General features: G+C 43.5%; 1 protein-coding gene across 1 annotated transcript in view; it reads right to left on the reverse strand.

Moving 5' to 3' along the window:
* Nucleotides 1-18748, reverse strand: part of LOC147707025 (adhesion G protein-coupled receptor F5-like) — a 579327-nt gene that overhangs the window by 149056 nt on the left and 411523 nt on the right. The window contains exon 10 of the mRNA XM_086925616.1: nt 2943-3152. Coding sequence (XP_086781742.1) covers nt 2943-3152 — 210 coding nt within the window. The remainder of the gene's footprint in view (nt 1-2942; nt 3153-18748) is intronic.

The following is an 18748-nucleotide window of genomic DNA, read 5'->3' on the forward strand; positions in this document are numbered from 1 at the left end:
AAGCACTCTCAATTTACGTAGATTAGCACAAGTGTGGTATGCTCCAAGCCTAAAGGATGAGAATTGTGAATTGGCGCTACTAGACATTGAACCGGCATTCGACTCAGTCGAGTGGGAATATTCATGGGTGACCCTCGTGGGACTGAGTCAAAAATTCATCAATGGATTAAAATAATTTACACTAAACCAACTGCCACAGTGAAGTTACGGGACCAATTGCACTGATGAAAGGCACTCGGCAGGGCAGCCCCCTGTAGCCTCTTATAGTTGCCATGGCGATGGAGCCTCTCTCTATTACACTGAGAGAGAAGCTGGGGAGATGGGGGATACCATGCACGTGGTCTCGATGTACGCGGATGACACGTTAGTATACATGTGTCTACTTTCCCTGATGGGTAGAATAGCACTAATAAAAGTGGTCATTTTACCAAGATGCTTATATGTTCTTCAGAATTCATTGTATAAAATCCTGCACCAATATTTTATAAAATTGGAGCACTCACTGACAGAACTAGTGTGGGGTAAAGCGAGGAAGCGAGCAAAACTTGACACTCTACAACAAAAATGGGAGGTGGGGGAAATGGAGGTCCCATGCCAGCAGCTCTATTATATGGCCACTCAACTTCCGCATGCTGTACATTGGATGGATGAGCATACCAACTGGGAGAAACAACTATTGGCAGGAACACATGGAGGGGTCCTCTTGCCTGAGCTCCTTATGATGGGGGTTGGAGTGCCCGAATCATATCCATATATTATTCAACATTTTGCAGCGGTATGGGGAATGGCAGTTAAAAAGATAGTCCGACATGCACCCTATGCCCCGGATATTCATTTTCAGTTTCAGTTTATAAACTTTATTTCGATTTGTTAAAAAAATCACAAAAGTTAGAACAACATAAACATGGAGGCCATGCAAACAATACCACATAATTCTAAGACAGGAGACTTATTAATTGGCGAGTGTAAAACTAACACCCTGGAAATCCTACCTAAAACCATAAATATGTTAAAAAGAATTTAAAATAACCCCATAATTTGGGAGCCTAATTAAAAATTGACATCAGCATTCAAATGTATATGTATAGTGGAGTTGAACCACTATTCAAGAAAGTGCATAGTGCTGTAATGGAGATATGGGGGATATTCCATTATGGGTGGTGAAACCCTTTAAAAATATAATGGATTCTATGTCCATTAAAAGATGGATGGAAGGAGGATGTCACACAATGGAAGATCTATATGGTAATAAACATTTCATAACCAGAGAGGAAGCTGAGAATATATATGAAGTAGGCAGGGGTCCATTTTTACAATATGCAAAGATTGTAGCGATTACTTAGGAAATATGGCCTACATTTCAGCAGGAACTGCCCCCTACATCGACCTCTCAAGCACTGCTGGACCTGACCAGAGGACGTAGACTAGTCACACATGTATACAGATCGCTAAGAGATGTTCTCCCCCCAAACAATCTTCCAAGATGAGACAATAGATTAGATGAATCCTAACAGGTAAAGAATGGGTATGAATAGTTAAAAAGATTAGCTCAAACGCGAGATTTAAACTCATCCAATATAATATTATACATCAGACCTATCTGACCCCGCAGGTCCGAAATAGAATATACCCAGACCACACTAATAAATACCCTACATGCGGGCGAGAAGAAGTGAATTTCATTCACATGATATGGGACTGTCCCACACTGAGGCAATACTGGGTGACCGTAATAGATAAGATACAAATTGCCACCGGATGAAAAATCTCACAATCTTGGTAGTAATGTTGGTGCTGCTCCCTATGCCTCAGTCTAAAAAGCTCAATAAAAAATGTGTCCTACTAGGGCTAGTGCTGGCTAAGAGGAGGATAATGATGAGGTGGCTCACCTCGGATCCCCCCACACTGGAGGGATGGCTAAAGGACAAGGGTGAGTGGGAATGAAAAGAATTAGGAGGGATGAAAAGGAAGTAGAGGATGCGCGAGCCTGGTCCCTTATGATAGCAGACATTAAAGACCCCCCACGTCTCAGGCGAGGAATCAGCTGGGCAGGGAGGGGCTCAGGTGCAGTGGGAATGAGCAATCGAGGAAATAATACAGAAAGTAATGGAGGCATGACATGGCCAATGGGAAGATTGTTCAGTTACTTCTTTTTCTAGAGATCTGAGACGACAATGGGGGAGGGGGGAACGTTGTATTGTTTGTGGTTAAAATGGCATAATAACTTGTAAATATTTATGTTTAAGCATTAGCACCTTAAAGATAAAGATGTCAAAATATAGATACACAGATAACGGAAGAAGGTATATATGAAAGAAGATATAGCTAATGTATACGTGTTATAATAGCTGTGATATGCCAATAAAAATGTCAAATAAAATAAATGATTGACATTTACTACTGACATTCTTCTCTCCCCCTTTTAACATCCATTGGATAGCTGATATGATATAGGGTTAGCTGAATACTAAAATAAACACAGGGGATTTTCACAGTATGGCAACAATGATGTCGAGTCTATTACTGCAGAGATGTATTTTGCATAAAATAAGTGTTTTGCGTATTCTAAAGCTGATGTGAAATCTGCCTTAACTAACAATCTTTTCTCACTCTCACTTACACCGATGCATGCAACAATATACATAACATCGTCAATTGAAGTAAGTGTATTCAAACCTGTTGACATACCATCCCATTTGTTAGTCATATTACAATATGCTATGCATGTAATTAGAAATTATAACATTATTTCCAGAGCCTATTAATAATGTGTATTATTAAAGCAACTATTCAAGTGCAAAACCTCTCTTACCATCAAAATTGAGAAAATTAAAACCTGAGCATTGAAACCAAATGCAACACTGAAGTTTCTTGTGCTGAATATGTGAACAAAGTTGTGCCCCATCCCATAAAGGAACATCCTATCACTAATTTGCACTTACTTGGTTTTGATGAGCCTTGGACTTTAAATTGGAAATTATATTTGTTTGAGTCTGTTGCACAACACGTTAGGTTCACAATTGATGGGCACGCATATATTCCATCCACAATATTTGTTCTCAGTTGTGATGCTGAAGGCAAAGGCAAAATCGTGATGACAGAGCTGTTGCTGCTGCTTGTTATTCTTTGAAATACTGTGCAGGTATAATTGCCTGAAACAAAATATGAAGGGAAGCAATCAGATATATTCTAAGGGTCTCAAACTTGGAAATCAATTTTATTTGCAGATATTTGACTATACATTGGAAAGTAATTATATGATGTGACCCTGAACATCTTTTTATTTAAAATATATAATATAAATAATTGTATATAAAAACAGGTATGTGGTAAATGCACGTTTAAGAAGATACACTGGCCAGATTCAGAGTTCCTCAATGGGTATATCCTTTAGATAATCAGTATATTGTTCACCCCACTATACTGGTAAATGAAAATAGATCCTATTTAGGCATCTCTACTAAAGCAGAAACTTAACAGTAACATTCTGCTGAATTTTCAGAAAAGGGTTATTTGTACCAGTACATTTACAGACAGCAGACACATCTACCTGTACAATTTCTAGCAATATCCAATGATCCCAGCACAATTTCTCCACTATTTATATGCTGTTACAGCCCTGTACCGCCAGCGAAGATGTGCACTATTAATAGCCAGAGGCCTCATTTATGAGGCCTTGCGTCAGTTTTGCGCTGCTGATGCGTCACTTTTTGTGACGCATCAGCGGCGTAAAACATGCGCCTTGTTGCGCCATATTTTAAAAGTGACGCATCTAGGTAGATGCGTCACTTTTTAAACCCCTCCGCCACATTATACCTGAGTCAGGTATAATGTATGCAGAGGGGGCGTTCCCCCGCAAAAAGCCTCGTAATGGTGACGCAGTGAAATCTATGAGATTTCACTGCGTCACTTTTAGGACGCTGTTGCTTCAAAATCTTGCGCCTGCCTCACAGCAGGCGTAAGACTGACGCAAGCCCTTTCACATGGGGCTTTCCCCATGTGAAAGGTCACATGGGGCTTTCCCCATGTGAAAGGACGCATTGCTGGAGTTGCGTCACTTTTGTGACACACTCCAGCAATGCGTCACTTTTGCGCTTACAGATACATCAGAAATACTGACGTATCTGTAACTCCTTGCAACATGATGCGTCATACATTAAATATGACACATCATTGGTGTCGCAAGGAGTGCGCAGTGAAAAGTGACGCATCGCTGTTTTCACGCAGCGATGCGTCACTTTTCATAAATAAGGCCCCAGATTCACAGTCCTCTGGGTCGTGCTGCGGAAATGTTCCTACATTTCCTATGTTCCTTCCTAGCGAGGTACTGTTTTCATTCTTTTCATAGCAGAGGTTTCCAACAGTAGTTCATACTTCTTATTTTTGGAAATGGTGGTTATAATAAATATTTCTTGCTTGGTTCTATCATTTATTTCTAATTTGATGTACTGGCATATATGTCTCTCATTACAGGGGTGCTAACAAGCATTCCCCAGTGCACGTCTTCTATCCCTTTAACATGGTAGTAAATGGTGTATTCAAGTTTTCGCACATGCCTATTAAATAAGACCACATAAATGTGGTAAAGGAATTGCACCCGTGGCATAAAAATAAATTGTCACATGTGGACTGAAGAGTGTATTTAGACCACTGATGAGTGCCTTCTTTAGATTCCTTTCTTATAAGAACTACTGATGCGCTTGATAGGGAGATTCTATCTGTCAAACAAAGATTATCTATGGGGGGAATGGGTGTGCCGGCTTCTGGGATCGATCTCACAAATAAGGAGTACCACATCATGCCAGTAATAGACCCTCAACTTATAACCGTTCAGCCTACTGCTACTCGGCCTAAACGCCTGATTTCCCGTATACCTAAAGCCTTAATCTCCCCTCTGGGCCCATCAGAACACCACCCCCCCTGAAGAAAAAGAAAGATGGGGAGGCCAACAAAACAAAAAACTGTTACATGTCAATAACTCAACGTTTCCCCCCATCTTTTATGGATTTGTTGGTTTTAAGATAGAGCTGACAATTACAGTTTTACTTCAACCGCTAATAGACAGATTGTTCAGGATCGAAATAAAAATAGAATCTGCTCGAACCGTAAGGGGAGACCAAAATAACGACAACACTGGCTGTTGTACTAATCACATCAAACAACGAGAGAGAGAGGAGACATGGGCTTCACTATCGACGGGGTCCGGTTACAGAGGAAGCGAACATGTACTTTGCGGGTGCCTGGCTTTGCTGGCGGTGTGCCTACTAGCCACCACCCCCCTCCCGAGACCCATGGAGTGATTAATGATCACTCCACATATAAGAGTTTTTGCTTTCCCGTACAGGTATATCTCTGTGCTTTCAACCGCCTGCCACACTACACAAGGCGAGTCCATGAAAGGCACCTTAGCGTGTGTGATATTGACGCACCCATACCACTTAACGCCCGAGGAGGCGTGCAGGTGAAATAGTGCTATACAAATTCGGTACCATCACATTAAGTGTGGAATCTATCACCACCACGAACTTTATTGTGACAACTATTTGCACAACCATATCTCACCATACCACACCATAGCTCCATGAGATTTAGCTACAGTGCACGTTGAGAAGAGCATGAGTGCACAAGAAAGTTTGAAACAACATACACCTTGTGACTACATGACTATTAATTGTAAATATTTGTGTATGTCTTTGTGTGTCTGATTTCCCCTTTCAAATAACTGCAGGGTTCCTACAAGTATCAGGTTCCCTCGGGAACAGCAGGTTTTACATCTTTTTTCCTGTTTTTTCACATTTATGACCTCCAGGTGAGGGTGAACCTTAGCGTGCTCATACCGCCGGGGTCTACGCACTGGTCCTGAAGAATGCCTAGCTAGTCACAACATACAAGCAGGAACATGTTGACCACCCACAGTGAGACATAGCTGAGACATCTATCCAGCATCAAAATCGCTCACTTCATTTTTTAACCGTGCCTGGTTGGCCGACTAATAAAATAATTTTTGGACACAACCCAGACACTTTTAAATTCACTCCACCTTCACTTGCACTTGTAAAAACATACAACATTAAACCAGCTCCGCAATAATTCTGGCCTTGAAGCACACCAGGGAGGTACTCGACCTTCCTGGTGGGGCCCGATGATGAAGCATGTCACCAACTAGGTTGATGAGTGAGGGCTTTTATAAAGAATCAAATCTGATTCTTTTCGCTCGCTCTTATCTTAAGAAGGCACACTCTTTTTTTGTTTTGACTGTTGTATTAATCACCCAGCTATTCAGGACCTACCGACACCTGGTAGAAATGCGATCGTTGGCGGAAATTGAGACACACCCCCCCCTAGCAACCAACCACAACTTGTTGCTCAAAATATCAATCCCATAATTTCAAGAACAATTATTGCCAACAATTCAGGTAACATACGGCATGGAACATTCAAGGACACTACCAGGCTCCCTGTAAGACTTGAGATGAGATCAAATCAAAGGACCGGACTGGCCAAAAGTGGCCCAAATTATATTTATACTACTCTGGCACTTCCCCCCAGCAGCTTGCCCTTATGTTGTAATATTAACAAATGTTCTGAAACTACATAATGCTCAAGTGGAGACAACCGAACAATTGATGTCTAAAGCAAGTAATTGGTTTAATCAATTTAACAAATGCAATCAGTTTGTAGAGGGTCAAAAGGCGATCCTGCCATATATCTTAATGGCCAGGAGAGTAGGCTGGGTGGAAGACACGGAGAAAAGTTTTGAAGGCGATTGTGTGGTGGTCAATTTTAACTCTCCGCAAATTGGTTCGCCATTCATTACAAATACTACCTACTGGCCCAACATCACCCATCCAAATATTTGCCTTACCGTTGGGTTATTTTTATAATCCAAATACAATGGGGCTGTGAGGTTGACAATCTCCTGTATCGGATCTGGCTCCTCTCCCCTTGTTTAATGACTCCCCAATACTCTTTGGGCATGTTTTCTGCTCCTCTTCCCGCCCATAACAGATTCAATGTATTAACAGACTTAGAGGTTTGTGATTGACGGGAAACATCATTTCCAAAACGGTGTTTACACCACACGACCTTTACCACACAGCTATTTCAACGCAAGTCATTACTACTACTTGCGCTGGATGGTGCTCTTGGTTAAGGAATAGTGTGGTTTTCTATTCCAACACCTTCCCTACTATTACGTGGGCTGGAGTTGGAATAGAAAATCATATTAATCCTCAATCCAGCACCCTCCCAACGCAAGTCGTTGTAATGACTTGCGTTGTGAAAACCACAATGTAAAGTACTGAGATCAAAATGATTGTGTTGTACTGTCGTACATCCGTGATTGACAAACCTCGAACAGGAGTATTCCCACTCCTGTTCAAAACTCACCTTTACGGGATCCTGAAACACAATTGTTTGTAACTGAAACAATTGATCAGTCCAAACCAATTGCATTCATGTCCTTGAATATCGCTAGTTTGAGCAGTAAAATCCAGGACCCAAATTGGATAAACATTGTAAGCACATCTGATCTGATCTGTTTCCATGAAACATGGGAGGTCGAGCAGAGCGACCTAGAAAGTTATCGCTCGTTTTGTACCGCCGCCCTCCCATCAAGATAAGGCAGAGCCAGGAGAGGGATTTTAACTTTATTATGAAATACCCTACGGGTGGAAGTTGTTTCATTTCACAATACTTCCCCTTTTTATCATCTATTATTTTTTAAAGGTTGAGATGAAGATATTATTGTTTTAGTTAAGTTTTTATAACAATAATTTTTCAGGTGATATGAAAAAAGTGGCCGATCAGTTGTAGATAGATATTAATAAGTGCTCCCGATATTCTGTGGCTGGGCGATGTTAATACACACTGCTGCCAGCTCTCAAATACAGCAGCATGTGATTTTAATTATGATGACGGGGATCCCTATACCATTTTAATCATAATCAGCATGGTGAAGCCCTGAACAGACTTGTAGTGATTAATAACTTAGAGATTTGTAATCTGATTGATATCTCTTCTGGCACGCTATATATTACGTTTGGTTCACCATCGCAGGGTAGTACAACCAATTACATAATCGGAGCAAAACTGCTCCAAAAATGTATTTCTAGTTGCAAGATCCACTACTTAAATTTTAGCGATCACGCAGCGATTAGTGGGAAAATGAAATGGGCAGGATTTTTTCCGTAACAAATAAGGCATATCAAGCCCACGATTGCAAAACCAAATGGGATAACCCTCAAATGGGCCTTAGCAGATAAAGCATCCCTTGTCCCAAAAATAATTACAAAGAGCCAGAGGGACATCTTTAGATGCCTAGAACCTGCTTTTAATCCAACTCAAATAACTATGGCATTCAAGGCCATATTATCTGAGGTTAGGTATCACCTATGTAGGAAGCTTTACTCATCAGCCATGGTCTGCGTCAGATATGGGAGGGAAGTGGAGTGCACCAGGGCGTTCCCAATCAATAGAGGAGTCCGCCAGGGTTGCATACTTGCCCCATTTCTTTTTTCTATCTACACCAATGGGGTAGAAGCGCCCCTGATGGACTCAACACCAGATGTCCCTAACATTAACAACGCCCGCAGTCCAATCCTCCTTTATGCTGACGATGCAGTGCTAATTGTCCGCACAGGCCTGGCCCTTCAAAAGTTACTAAACATCTACGTAACCAACATGCACAATTTAAGGTTGAGAACTAATGAGGCAAAGTATTTTATTCTAACCCCTGGTCGGAAGGATAGGAAGGTTCAGACTTTTCTTGCCTGGGCGTAACATTTGACAGGCAGCTTTCATGGTCCCATATGCATGCTACTAGGGGGATATCATTTGAGAGAAGTATTATTGATCTCCACTCCTTCATTACTGGGGGCGAAACCTATCAATATGGTAAGAAAGGTCTATGCAGTCAAGTCAGTATCGGTAGCAACTTATGGGGCAGGCATATGGGGCCATATCAATCCGTCTGCCCTCCAAGTGATATAGGATACCTTTTGGAAAAAATGAATGGTCCTCCCCGTTAGCTTCTCTAACTTTATCACCCACACAGAATTGGAGGTCCCATATCTGTCTGATACAATCTCTGTGGCTCCTATTATCCTGTGGCATTCCATTTGGAGAAGGGAGTCTATTCAGACTACCCACAAATTAATTGAAGATTGTCTATCTATAGAAATTGCCCATGGAATTCCATGGATTTCGTACATCAAATCTACTCTTTCCTCCTTAGACTTGGAGCGTCTATTTGTTACCCACTAGAACTGTATGAACATTTCAAGAAGATAGCTAAAAGCCCATTTTCTTAAACAAAGAGCAGATGCTAGACTGCAAACAAACTTCACAAAGCTATTGGTAAAATTATACCTTGAAAGCCCGAAGCATAAGGAAGGGAAAATGTCATTCTTATTTACTGTGACAAGCCCACGTCACAGATTCCTTTTAATTAGGTTCCGATTAAGTTTTATTCAATGTACGCTGGCACACCCTGCAGGAATCTATTCTATAAATGATTTCACCCCTTGTCCCTGCGATGGCTCCACTCTGCAATCAAATTTACATATTTTCTTCTTCTGCATATTTTGCAGGGATCTCGTAAAAGATTTATCCTCCCCTGATGTGCAAACTCCGGGACATATTACCAACAACTAGCGATAATTTTTGTCTCTAACTTGTTTAGAGACAAACATTATCGCCGCACATTGGCGATTTTTATCGCAGATAAACCTTGCTATTAGCAAGGTTTATCGCAAATGGGATAAAAAACGGCCGCAATGCATGAATATCGCTGAAAAGTCAGCGATATTCATGCATTATCGAGCAAATGCTCTTAGCCATGTTATCCACCTCCCATTGGATAACATGGCTAAGAACTGCTCAGGGCAGGTGTTAGCTTTTGGAGATATTCGCGCTTAGCGCGAATATCTCCAAAAGTTGGTAATAGGAGATAGCGATGTTAGGGACTGTTTCCAGTCGCTAACATCTTGGCACGCCCAGTTTGCATGTCATTAGTGATAAATATCACTGACATGCAAAGCGGGGCCCAAGATGGTCGCTATCTCCTATTAGCTGTCACTAACTGGTGTTAGCGACAGCTTGGTAATAGGGAGATAATTTTATCTCCGCTTTCTTGGCTTTTAAAGCCAAAAAAGCTGTGATAAACCCCCTTGATAATATGCCCCTCCATTTTAAACAATGCCGCTTAGCAATGTACTTTTTACAATCCTTGCCTAATCCTATAGTTTGTTGTTCAGTGGCGTCTTTATTAACTCAATCATGGAAGATCAGGTGGCAACACAACACTAGTGAATGCATTTTAAACAGCTTTTATTAACTGGTTCTTTTATCTGTAATTGTTATAAGTATGCTTTTATCATCTTTATACTGACATGTACATAACACTTGCTTTTGCACTGATTGATTGATGTTTTTAAATTGTATTCACCTGAACGTTTATGATCTTACACTATAAGTATTGAATAAAGTAATTGACTGACTGACTGACTGACCTAGTGACATCTTTCTTAGATCTTTCTTAGATCCAGGCTGGTTCCTCTCACCTTAGGAGTGATGTGGGCAGAGAACTTGTCTGGGCATGTTTTACGCTGGCAGAGAGGATTCCATATTTTAATACACCACCCTTTGGGTGGCTGAGAGGTCACCATCAGTGTAAGTGCAATTCTGATAGCATGTACATTTCAGAGAAAGACTTGTGGGGTTGCTTTAGTTGAGACCAAGGGTACTGCTGAGAATGCTGCTAAATGTCTACTGTCAGAACTTAGCAGGAATAGATTCTCAATCTCCACTAACAACTGCTGTGTTGCTTATTCTTGGGCCGTTCAGGGCAAGAGAAAATCAGAAAACATGTGCACTTTGAAGGGAACAAGAAAATGAAGAAGCCTCCTTTCTGTATTTAGTCCTTAATTGTGTGCCCCACGTACCTAAGCTTTGCTTGCATGTATGTGTGTTGGTATTTGATATTTGTGCAAATGAAACCTAGTTAATAGGCAGAGCAATGATGTACCTCATCAAAGCCACAGATGCAGGCAATGAATAAGGGAAAATCACTGCTACTGCACCAGGAGGCTCAGCTTAGCTCTCATTACTGTCTTTTTTATGGTACCTCTTAAGCGGTCTGTTAGATTTGGGGGTCTCTAGTTGGCAGAGGTAGGTACCTTTGACCAAATAGGGACTCTTGCGTCTAGTCAGGGTAAGGGGCTACACTCCTAAAATAACCCTGCTCACCCCCATTGTAGTTTGACACGAGCAGGCAGGCTTATCTCAGAGGCAGTGCGTGAAGCATTCGTGACACCACACAAGAGGTTGTATTATAAAAATACCTATTTTTATATAGACTTAACACAAGATCCAAACGACAAAAAATCCACAATACTGTAATAAAAATATGACTGTCAAGGTAGAATACAGCTCCGCTCAAAGTAGATGATAAATTCAACACTTTACTCTCAATGTTCAGCGCGGTTGCGGTGCGCCAAGATGGTGTCTCGATGCGATGATGATCCGGTGCGATGCGAGAAAATGGTGTCTTGCTCACAGTGCGACAACATCAATGCAATACGTGCACGCCCGACTGCCGTGCGGTTTCTCGATGATCTTCTGAGCCACAACAGGCCATGCAACACATTTCTCCGGTGATGTGACGGCAACTTCAGCGACGGTCGCACGCTTCTCCGGTGATGTGAGGCACTTCGGAGATGCGATGGCGACAGCGGCAGCATGCTTCCTTGGCGATGCAACGGCAACTGCTGCGGCGGTGACACGCTTCTCGTCATGAGTCGTGTTTCCAACTTCCTGCTCCCAGTGACAAGATGTCTCTCAGAAGGCCCAGCACAACAGCAGGCACTTCAATTCCCAGCAAGGGAATTCAGGGGGTAGCTGGTTGGTGAAGTATTGTATCCCTGAAACTTCAGGCAGGCGGCGAGCTCTAGTTCAAGCCCCAGAAGATTCTTCTTCAAATTGATGAAAAGCACAATCTGTCCTCTTCTCTCTTATTTGGCAATGAAGTAATCATTGCAGGCCAGCCCCCAAACACACAGCACTGAGGTAGTCTCCTAATTCAGCTTCCTGGTTCTTCTCTTCAGCAAAGGTTTGTCTTGATTCCCAGAAGTGATCTAAAATCTTGGGCTCTGGGTCCCCATATTTATACTACTAAATCCTGTGTCTCTGAAGGCAGAGAGTGTCTCTGCCTAGTCCAAACCAGTTCTGTTCAGTCCTGGAGCACTTTGTTTACATGACTCTTCCTTTCCTTTTTCAGAGTAGGCCAGGGACATCAGACGCACCACAAGAGGTAGAGTCAGCATTGTGGAAGGCTGGCACAGTCCTATTCAGACACAAGTGCCACTCCTCCGACCACTCTCCATGCAGATATCTCTATTTAGCCTTGTGCTGACTCACCCTGTCTCCTGCAGCCCTCCAGCCCCTGTAACTCACAAACCAGACATGGAATACACAATGTAGCAGAGGGTGGCTTGGAAATTGGGCAAGAAAATACCTATGTTCTAAAAGTGCTATTTTCAAAAACAGAATGTTAAAACCAACTTCACAAAACGATGAATTTGATCATTCTGAATTCAGGCATTCTAAATAAATTTTTCTCCCATGTTCCCTGTGTCAGTTAGGATTATAAGGTGTTATAATCAAACTGCCCATTCTGGCCTATGGGAGCAGGTAGCCTTGCAATAGCGAAAAACGAAAATGGCTGTAATTCACTATCAGGCCAAGCCACACACACCAGGGCATATCATACCTCTTAAAGACAATGCACCCTGGCCTTGGGCCTATCGTAGGGGTGACTAAAATGCAGAGAAGGGAAGGTTTAGGGACTGGCAAGTGGGTATACTTGCCAAGTCAACATGGCAGTACCAGACTGCGCACAGACTCTGCAATGGCAGACCCGAGAAGCTGGTCAAGTGGGTGGCACAATGAGTGCAGCAAGCCCACCAGCAGCTTTTGATTTACAAGCCCTGGGCACCCACAGTGCACTGTACTAGGGTCTGATAAGTAAACCAATCAATCAATCAATCAATCACAGACATTTATAGAGCACACTACTTACCCGGAGGGTCTCAAGGCGCTTGGGGGGGGGGGGGGGAGTGCTGCTACTGCTCGAATAGCCAGGTCTTGAGCTTCTTCCTGAAGGAGAGGTGGTCTTGGGTCAGGCGCAGGTCGGTCGGGAGGGAGTTCCAGGTCTTGGCGGCCAGGTAGGAGAAGGACCTTCCTCCTGTAGTCGTTCTTCGGATGCGGGGGACGGCAGCGAGGGCGTGGCTGGCTGATCGGAGATGACGTTTGGGAGCGTAGAAGTTGATGCGGTTGTTGAGGTAGCTCGGGCCTTGATCGTGTAGGGCTTTGTGTGCGTGGGTGAGTAGACGGAAGGTGATTCTTTTGTTGACGGGGAGCCAATGCAGGTTTCTCAGATGTCCGGAGATGTGGCTGTGTCGTGGGATGTCGAGGATGAGTCTGGCTGAGGCGTTCTGGATCCGCTGGAGTCTCTTCTGGAGCTTGGCGGTGGTTCCGGCGTAGAGGGCGTTGCCGTAGTCCAGTCGGCTGGTGACAAGGGCCTGGGTGACCGTCTTCCTGGTATCGGTGGGGATCCACTGGAAGATCTTCCGTAGCATGCGCAGGATGTTGAAGCACGACAAGGAGACGGCGTTGACTTGTCTGGTCATGGTGAGGGAGGAGTCCAAGATGAAGCCCAGGTTGCGTGCGTGGTCTGTCGGTTTGGGTGCGGTGCCCAGGGCAGGGGGCCACCAGGAGTCGTCCCAGGTGGAGGGCGAGGAGCCCAGGATGAGGACTTCCATCTTGTCTGAGTTCAGTTTCAGGTGGCTGGTCGTCATCCACTCGGCTACGTCTTTCATCCCTTCGTGAAGGTTGGCTCTGGCGGCGGCGGGGTCGTTGGTCAGGGAGAGGATCAGCTGGGTGTCGTCAGCGTAGGAGATGATGTTGAGGTTGTGTTGGCGTGCGATGGCCGCGAGGGGGCTCATGTAGACGTTGAAGAGGGTGGGGCTCAGTGAGGATCCTTGAGGGACGCCGCAGATGACTTTGGTGGCCTCTGACTTGTACGGTGGTAGACGGACTCTCTGTGTTCTTCCGTCGAGGAAGGAGATGATCCATTCCAGTGCCTTCTCCTGGATTCCGACGTTGCTGAGGCGCTGCACTAGGGTGCGGTGGCAGACAGTGTCGAAGGCCGCGGAGAGGTCTAGGAGGATGAGGGCCGCTGTTTCTCCGTTGTCCATCAGGGCTCGGATGTCACCGGTGGCAGCGATGAGGGCGGTCTCGGTGCTGTGGTTGGCTCGGAAGCCTGACTGTGAGGGGTCGAGGGATCCATTTGTCTTGAGGAAGGTGGCCAGCTGTTTGTTGACGGTCTTCTCGATGACTTTGGCTGGGAACGGGAGGAGCGAGATCGGACGGTAATTCTTGAGTTCGGTGGGGTCCGCTGTAGGTTTCTTTAGTAGGGCACTGAGTTCGGCGTGCTTCCAGCTCTCCGGGAAGGTGGCGGTGTCGAAGGAGGTGTTGATGATGTCCCGCAGGTGGGGTGCGATGACAGCGTCGGCCTTGTTGAAGACGTGGTGAGGGCAGGGGTCGGTCGGAGATCCGGAGTGGATGGAGTTCATCATGCGGACGGTGTCTTTGGTGCTGATCGGAGTCCAGGCGCGGAGGGTGGTGGTGGGGGGCGGTGGTTCGGTTGTGGCGTGCGTCGGTTGAGTGCTGAAGCTGTTGTGTATGTCCGCGATCTTGTTGTGGAAGTAGGAGGCGAGGGAATTGCAGAGGTCTTGCGATGGGGTGATGTCGTTGTTTCCGGCGTTGGGGTTGGAGAGCTCTTTGACGATGTTGAAGAGTTCCTTGCAATTGTGTGCGTTGTTGTCCAGCCGGTCCTTGAATGAGGTTTTCTTGGTGGCGCGGATCAGTTGGTGGTGCTTCCGGGTGGCAAGCTTGAGGGCGGTCATGTTGTCCGGTGTTGGTTCCCTTCTCCAGGCTTTCTCGAGGGCTCGGCAATTCTTCTTGAAGCTCTTGAGTTCGTCGGTGAACCATGGGGCCTTCTTGCTGCCGGGTCTGCTGGGTGGGGTCCTCAAGCCAATCATGAAGTCACTAATCCATACATCAATTTACCATAGCGAACACTTGCACTTTGGCACTGATTAGCAGTGGCACAGTGCCTAAAGCATCTAAAACCATCAAAAACATAAGAGGCAACATCAAAACAATGGAAGGGAGACCCAGGCCAATTGTGCCAGGTCTAACACAGTCCCATTCAGTTTTGGAGCCTCAGGTGTGGCCAGAAGGACTGCCTGAAAAAATGTCGAGAGTACCAGGGAAAATGCAGAAGTTACCAGAGAAAGATACAACTTCATTGCACAAAGTTCATGCACCCACCTGAACTTTTTGGAATCTGATTCACAAGTACATAAACCAGATTATTTGATGCTGTAAAATGCTGCCTGTCTACAGGCCTCAATCTGGCCAGGCTAGAGGATTTTGAATAGCATATAAAGTGAAAAAGTGGTGGATTTAGTTTGGCAGAAGCGGGGCATTCACCAAAAATAGGTGGTTGTTTCCTTTACCATATATTTCTTAGCAGCTGTCCTGTAAGTGACAAACTCTGTATCAGGCTCAAAGTCTGCATGTACAGTGTGATAGACTGACAAGATAGAAAAGAGATCCCAACAGAGAAGCAACGTCTGAGGCAAAAGTTTTCAAGCTGGCCTATTTGGGGCTTTCAGACGGTACCACAACTGACCGCATTCGTGGGGCCCTAGATGTAGTTTTTTCACCTCAAAAGGTACTTCTGCCTTGGTCACCTGCAGCTATTGACTTGCATCAACTTTTACCTTCTAATTGAGGTCAATGGACATTTTTTCAATTTTCTTGAAAAATTCATTACTTCCTATCCCCTTAAGGAATTCATCATTTGGTCTTGTTTTACTCGTTGGATATTATTTTTTATTAAATTGACCTGGAAATGTTACTGTTTGGTTTTCATGTCATGCCAGTGCTACCTAAATACTTTACATGCATTTCTCTAAGGAGGGATTATGGCTTTTGAGCATTGGTCACAGAGATAAACCTAGGATTTCTCAATAAAATTGTAGTAACCCAACAAGATGTTCATGGGTTAATGCTTTACCCTCCACTCAGTTAATGATCAAGGATTACAAAAAGTAGGAGTCCCTGTCAAGCTAGCATGGTGGAATAATCACTGATTGTCACAACTCGAAGATGGTTAATAATCTGTTTTCATTTGATTTACTGTGTCAACAAGTTTTTGGGTTATCTTTTTTTATTACCACTGTTCTCTAAGTCAAGTCTATTCTATTACATAATTTTATTTTTACTTTTCGCATACAAAGGCAAAACTATTATATCAAATACACCATTTCTTGTGTATTGGACTTTTAAAATATAAATAGTTTGAAATAAAGAGGGGAAATTAAGTTTTAAATAAGAACAAGCATTTGAGGCTTTGCCAATCCTTTTTGGCCATCCTGTACAGCACAAGTAGGATGCAGTGCAGAAAGGCAAAATATAAATAAAACGCAAGATGATAAGGCCACAGATTCTGCCTTATTTTGTAGGCATGTGCATGGTATGTGTTTTGTGATTCACCCCATTTTTTTAGTTATTGATACAAGATGGATCAATAAATAGAAACAAAAATAAAAGAGAAGTAGTGCAATGTGTTGTTTGGTCCTCCCTCAAAAAATATACCAACATCAGGGTGATACGTTTGTTTCTTTTTGTTTCTGTGATAAGTCTGGCAGCCACACTGATAAATGCCCTTAAAGGTGGCAACTTTGCTCTGGAAAGGCCACAAAGGGTTGCACTTCCATAGTCCAACTTGGGGATGACTAGAGCTTGAACTTTAATTTCCTTAAAATGTTCATTTGGTAGTTTTGTCCTTTGGTGGTGGTACTGATGTGTTCCAGCTATTCAAGTTTTTGTCAAGTGTTATTCTTAGAGATCTTGTGGAGTCAATATTGGGTGCTGAACAGTTAAGAGTGGTTCGATGATTCATCCACAGAGCAATAGCAATGGGCTGGTGATTGGGTGGGACGATTAAGAGGAATTTCATGTTGATGGCTTTAAGTTTGAGGTGGTTGTTGGTTAGCCAATTTTGAGTGTCTAATAGAGTAGTATTGAGGTCCCTAATATCTTCTGGGGAAGAAATCTTCAAGCACAGTTGGATGTTTTCAGCATGCATGTGGTAATTAATATTAGAGGAGTTCAAGAGTTCAGCTAACGGCTCCATGAAAAGGTTGAAGATGTTAGGTGGGAGAGAGGACCGTGTAGGACCCCTACAGTGACAGGTGTGTCATTAGAAAGGGACTGGTTAACCTTTATTCTTTGAGGTTTGTTATGGAGAAATAAGGTGAACCAGTTTAGCACGGGCCCTGAGAGCCCCATCCTCCACTCAAGTAGGTCTAGGAGATTGTGATGTTTAACCATATCGAAGGCGGATGATAAGTCAAGGAAGATTAGCAGACAGGATTCGTTTAGATCCTACATTTGTAGTAAGACGTCCACTATGTGCATGAGAGCCAATTCAATGCTGTGACCTTCACAGAAGCCAAATTGGAATTGGTGAAGCAAGAAGTTAGAAATGTTCCATATGGTTGCAAAGTTGGACCTGAACACATTTTTCAATGAGTTTATCTAAAGTTGGAATATTGGAAATGGGGCGTAGGTAGTGTTGGTCCAAGTAATCTGCAGTAGCTTTATTCAGAATAGGGGCTACCGTTGCTACTTTTAGGCATTAAGGGATAGTGTCTTGCTGAAGTGAGGCATTACAAACTTGGTCCACAGTGGGAGAAAAGAAGATTTGATCTCTCTGAAGATATACAATGATAACATGTCATTAAAGTGATTTGATAGTTTAAGCAATGTAAGGATGTTGTGAATGTTGTTTTTACTGAAGGTTTTGAATGTATTCCAGGAGGCATCGCTTTTAGGGGTATGCCCCAAGAGACTAGGCAGTTCAGCTATTTGAGAGGGAGGGAGGGAGGCACTCTGGCAATTTAGCCTGTAAGTTTAGCCTGCATGTTTAGCCTGCAGTCGGCAGGTCCTTTTTGATTGTGTTAGACATGGCAGCCTTGGCTTTCCACAATATTTTTTACTTTGCCTCCTGTACTTTACTGTGTATTGGACTCCGTTTTTGCTGGTCTAGATGCTTTGGGCACCTTGCCACTGCTGTTCAGTGCCAAAGTACAAGTGCTCCTGCTTTAAATTGTTGTTATGGATTAGTGTTTCCACAATTGCATTATTTGGTTTACTGCTAAGTCCCTAGTACAGTGCCTCATGTGTGACCAGGGCCTGTTAACCAAATGCTGCTAGTGGGCTTGCAGCACTGATTGTGCCACCCACCCAAGCAGCCTTGCAAAAGGTTCTCAAGCCTACCATTGCAGTGTCTATGTGTAGTCTAGTACTGCCATGTCAACAGGGACCTTTGGTAGTAGTACATTACAATTACAAAATAATCCCTGACAAGGGAGATTCACACAGAAAACAATGAATATATACCTGAAATCAGTGCTATATTAAAGCTGTCCAGCTGGACAGAAAATGTAATAATGTATCAAATCACAGAAAGCACAAGCATAATGTGGGACACAATCCTGCGTCCAACGCAACATATATAACAAAGACACAAATTAACAGAAATTCACAAATTCAGAAAAGGGTCAGGCAGGACAAGAAATGCTTGTAACTTGTGTAAAGAAATGCAACCATCAAA

This window comes from Lissotriton vulgaris, chromosome 6, assembly GCF_964263255.1.
Source record: "Lissotriton vulgaris chromosome 6, aLisVul1.2, whole genome shotgun sequence".
NCBI classification, from domain to species: Eukaryota; Metazoa; Chordata; class Amphibia; order Caudata; family Salamandridae; genus Lissotriton; species Lissotriton vulgaris.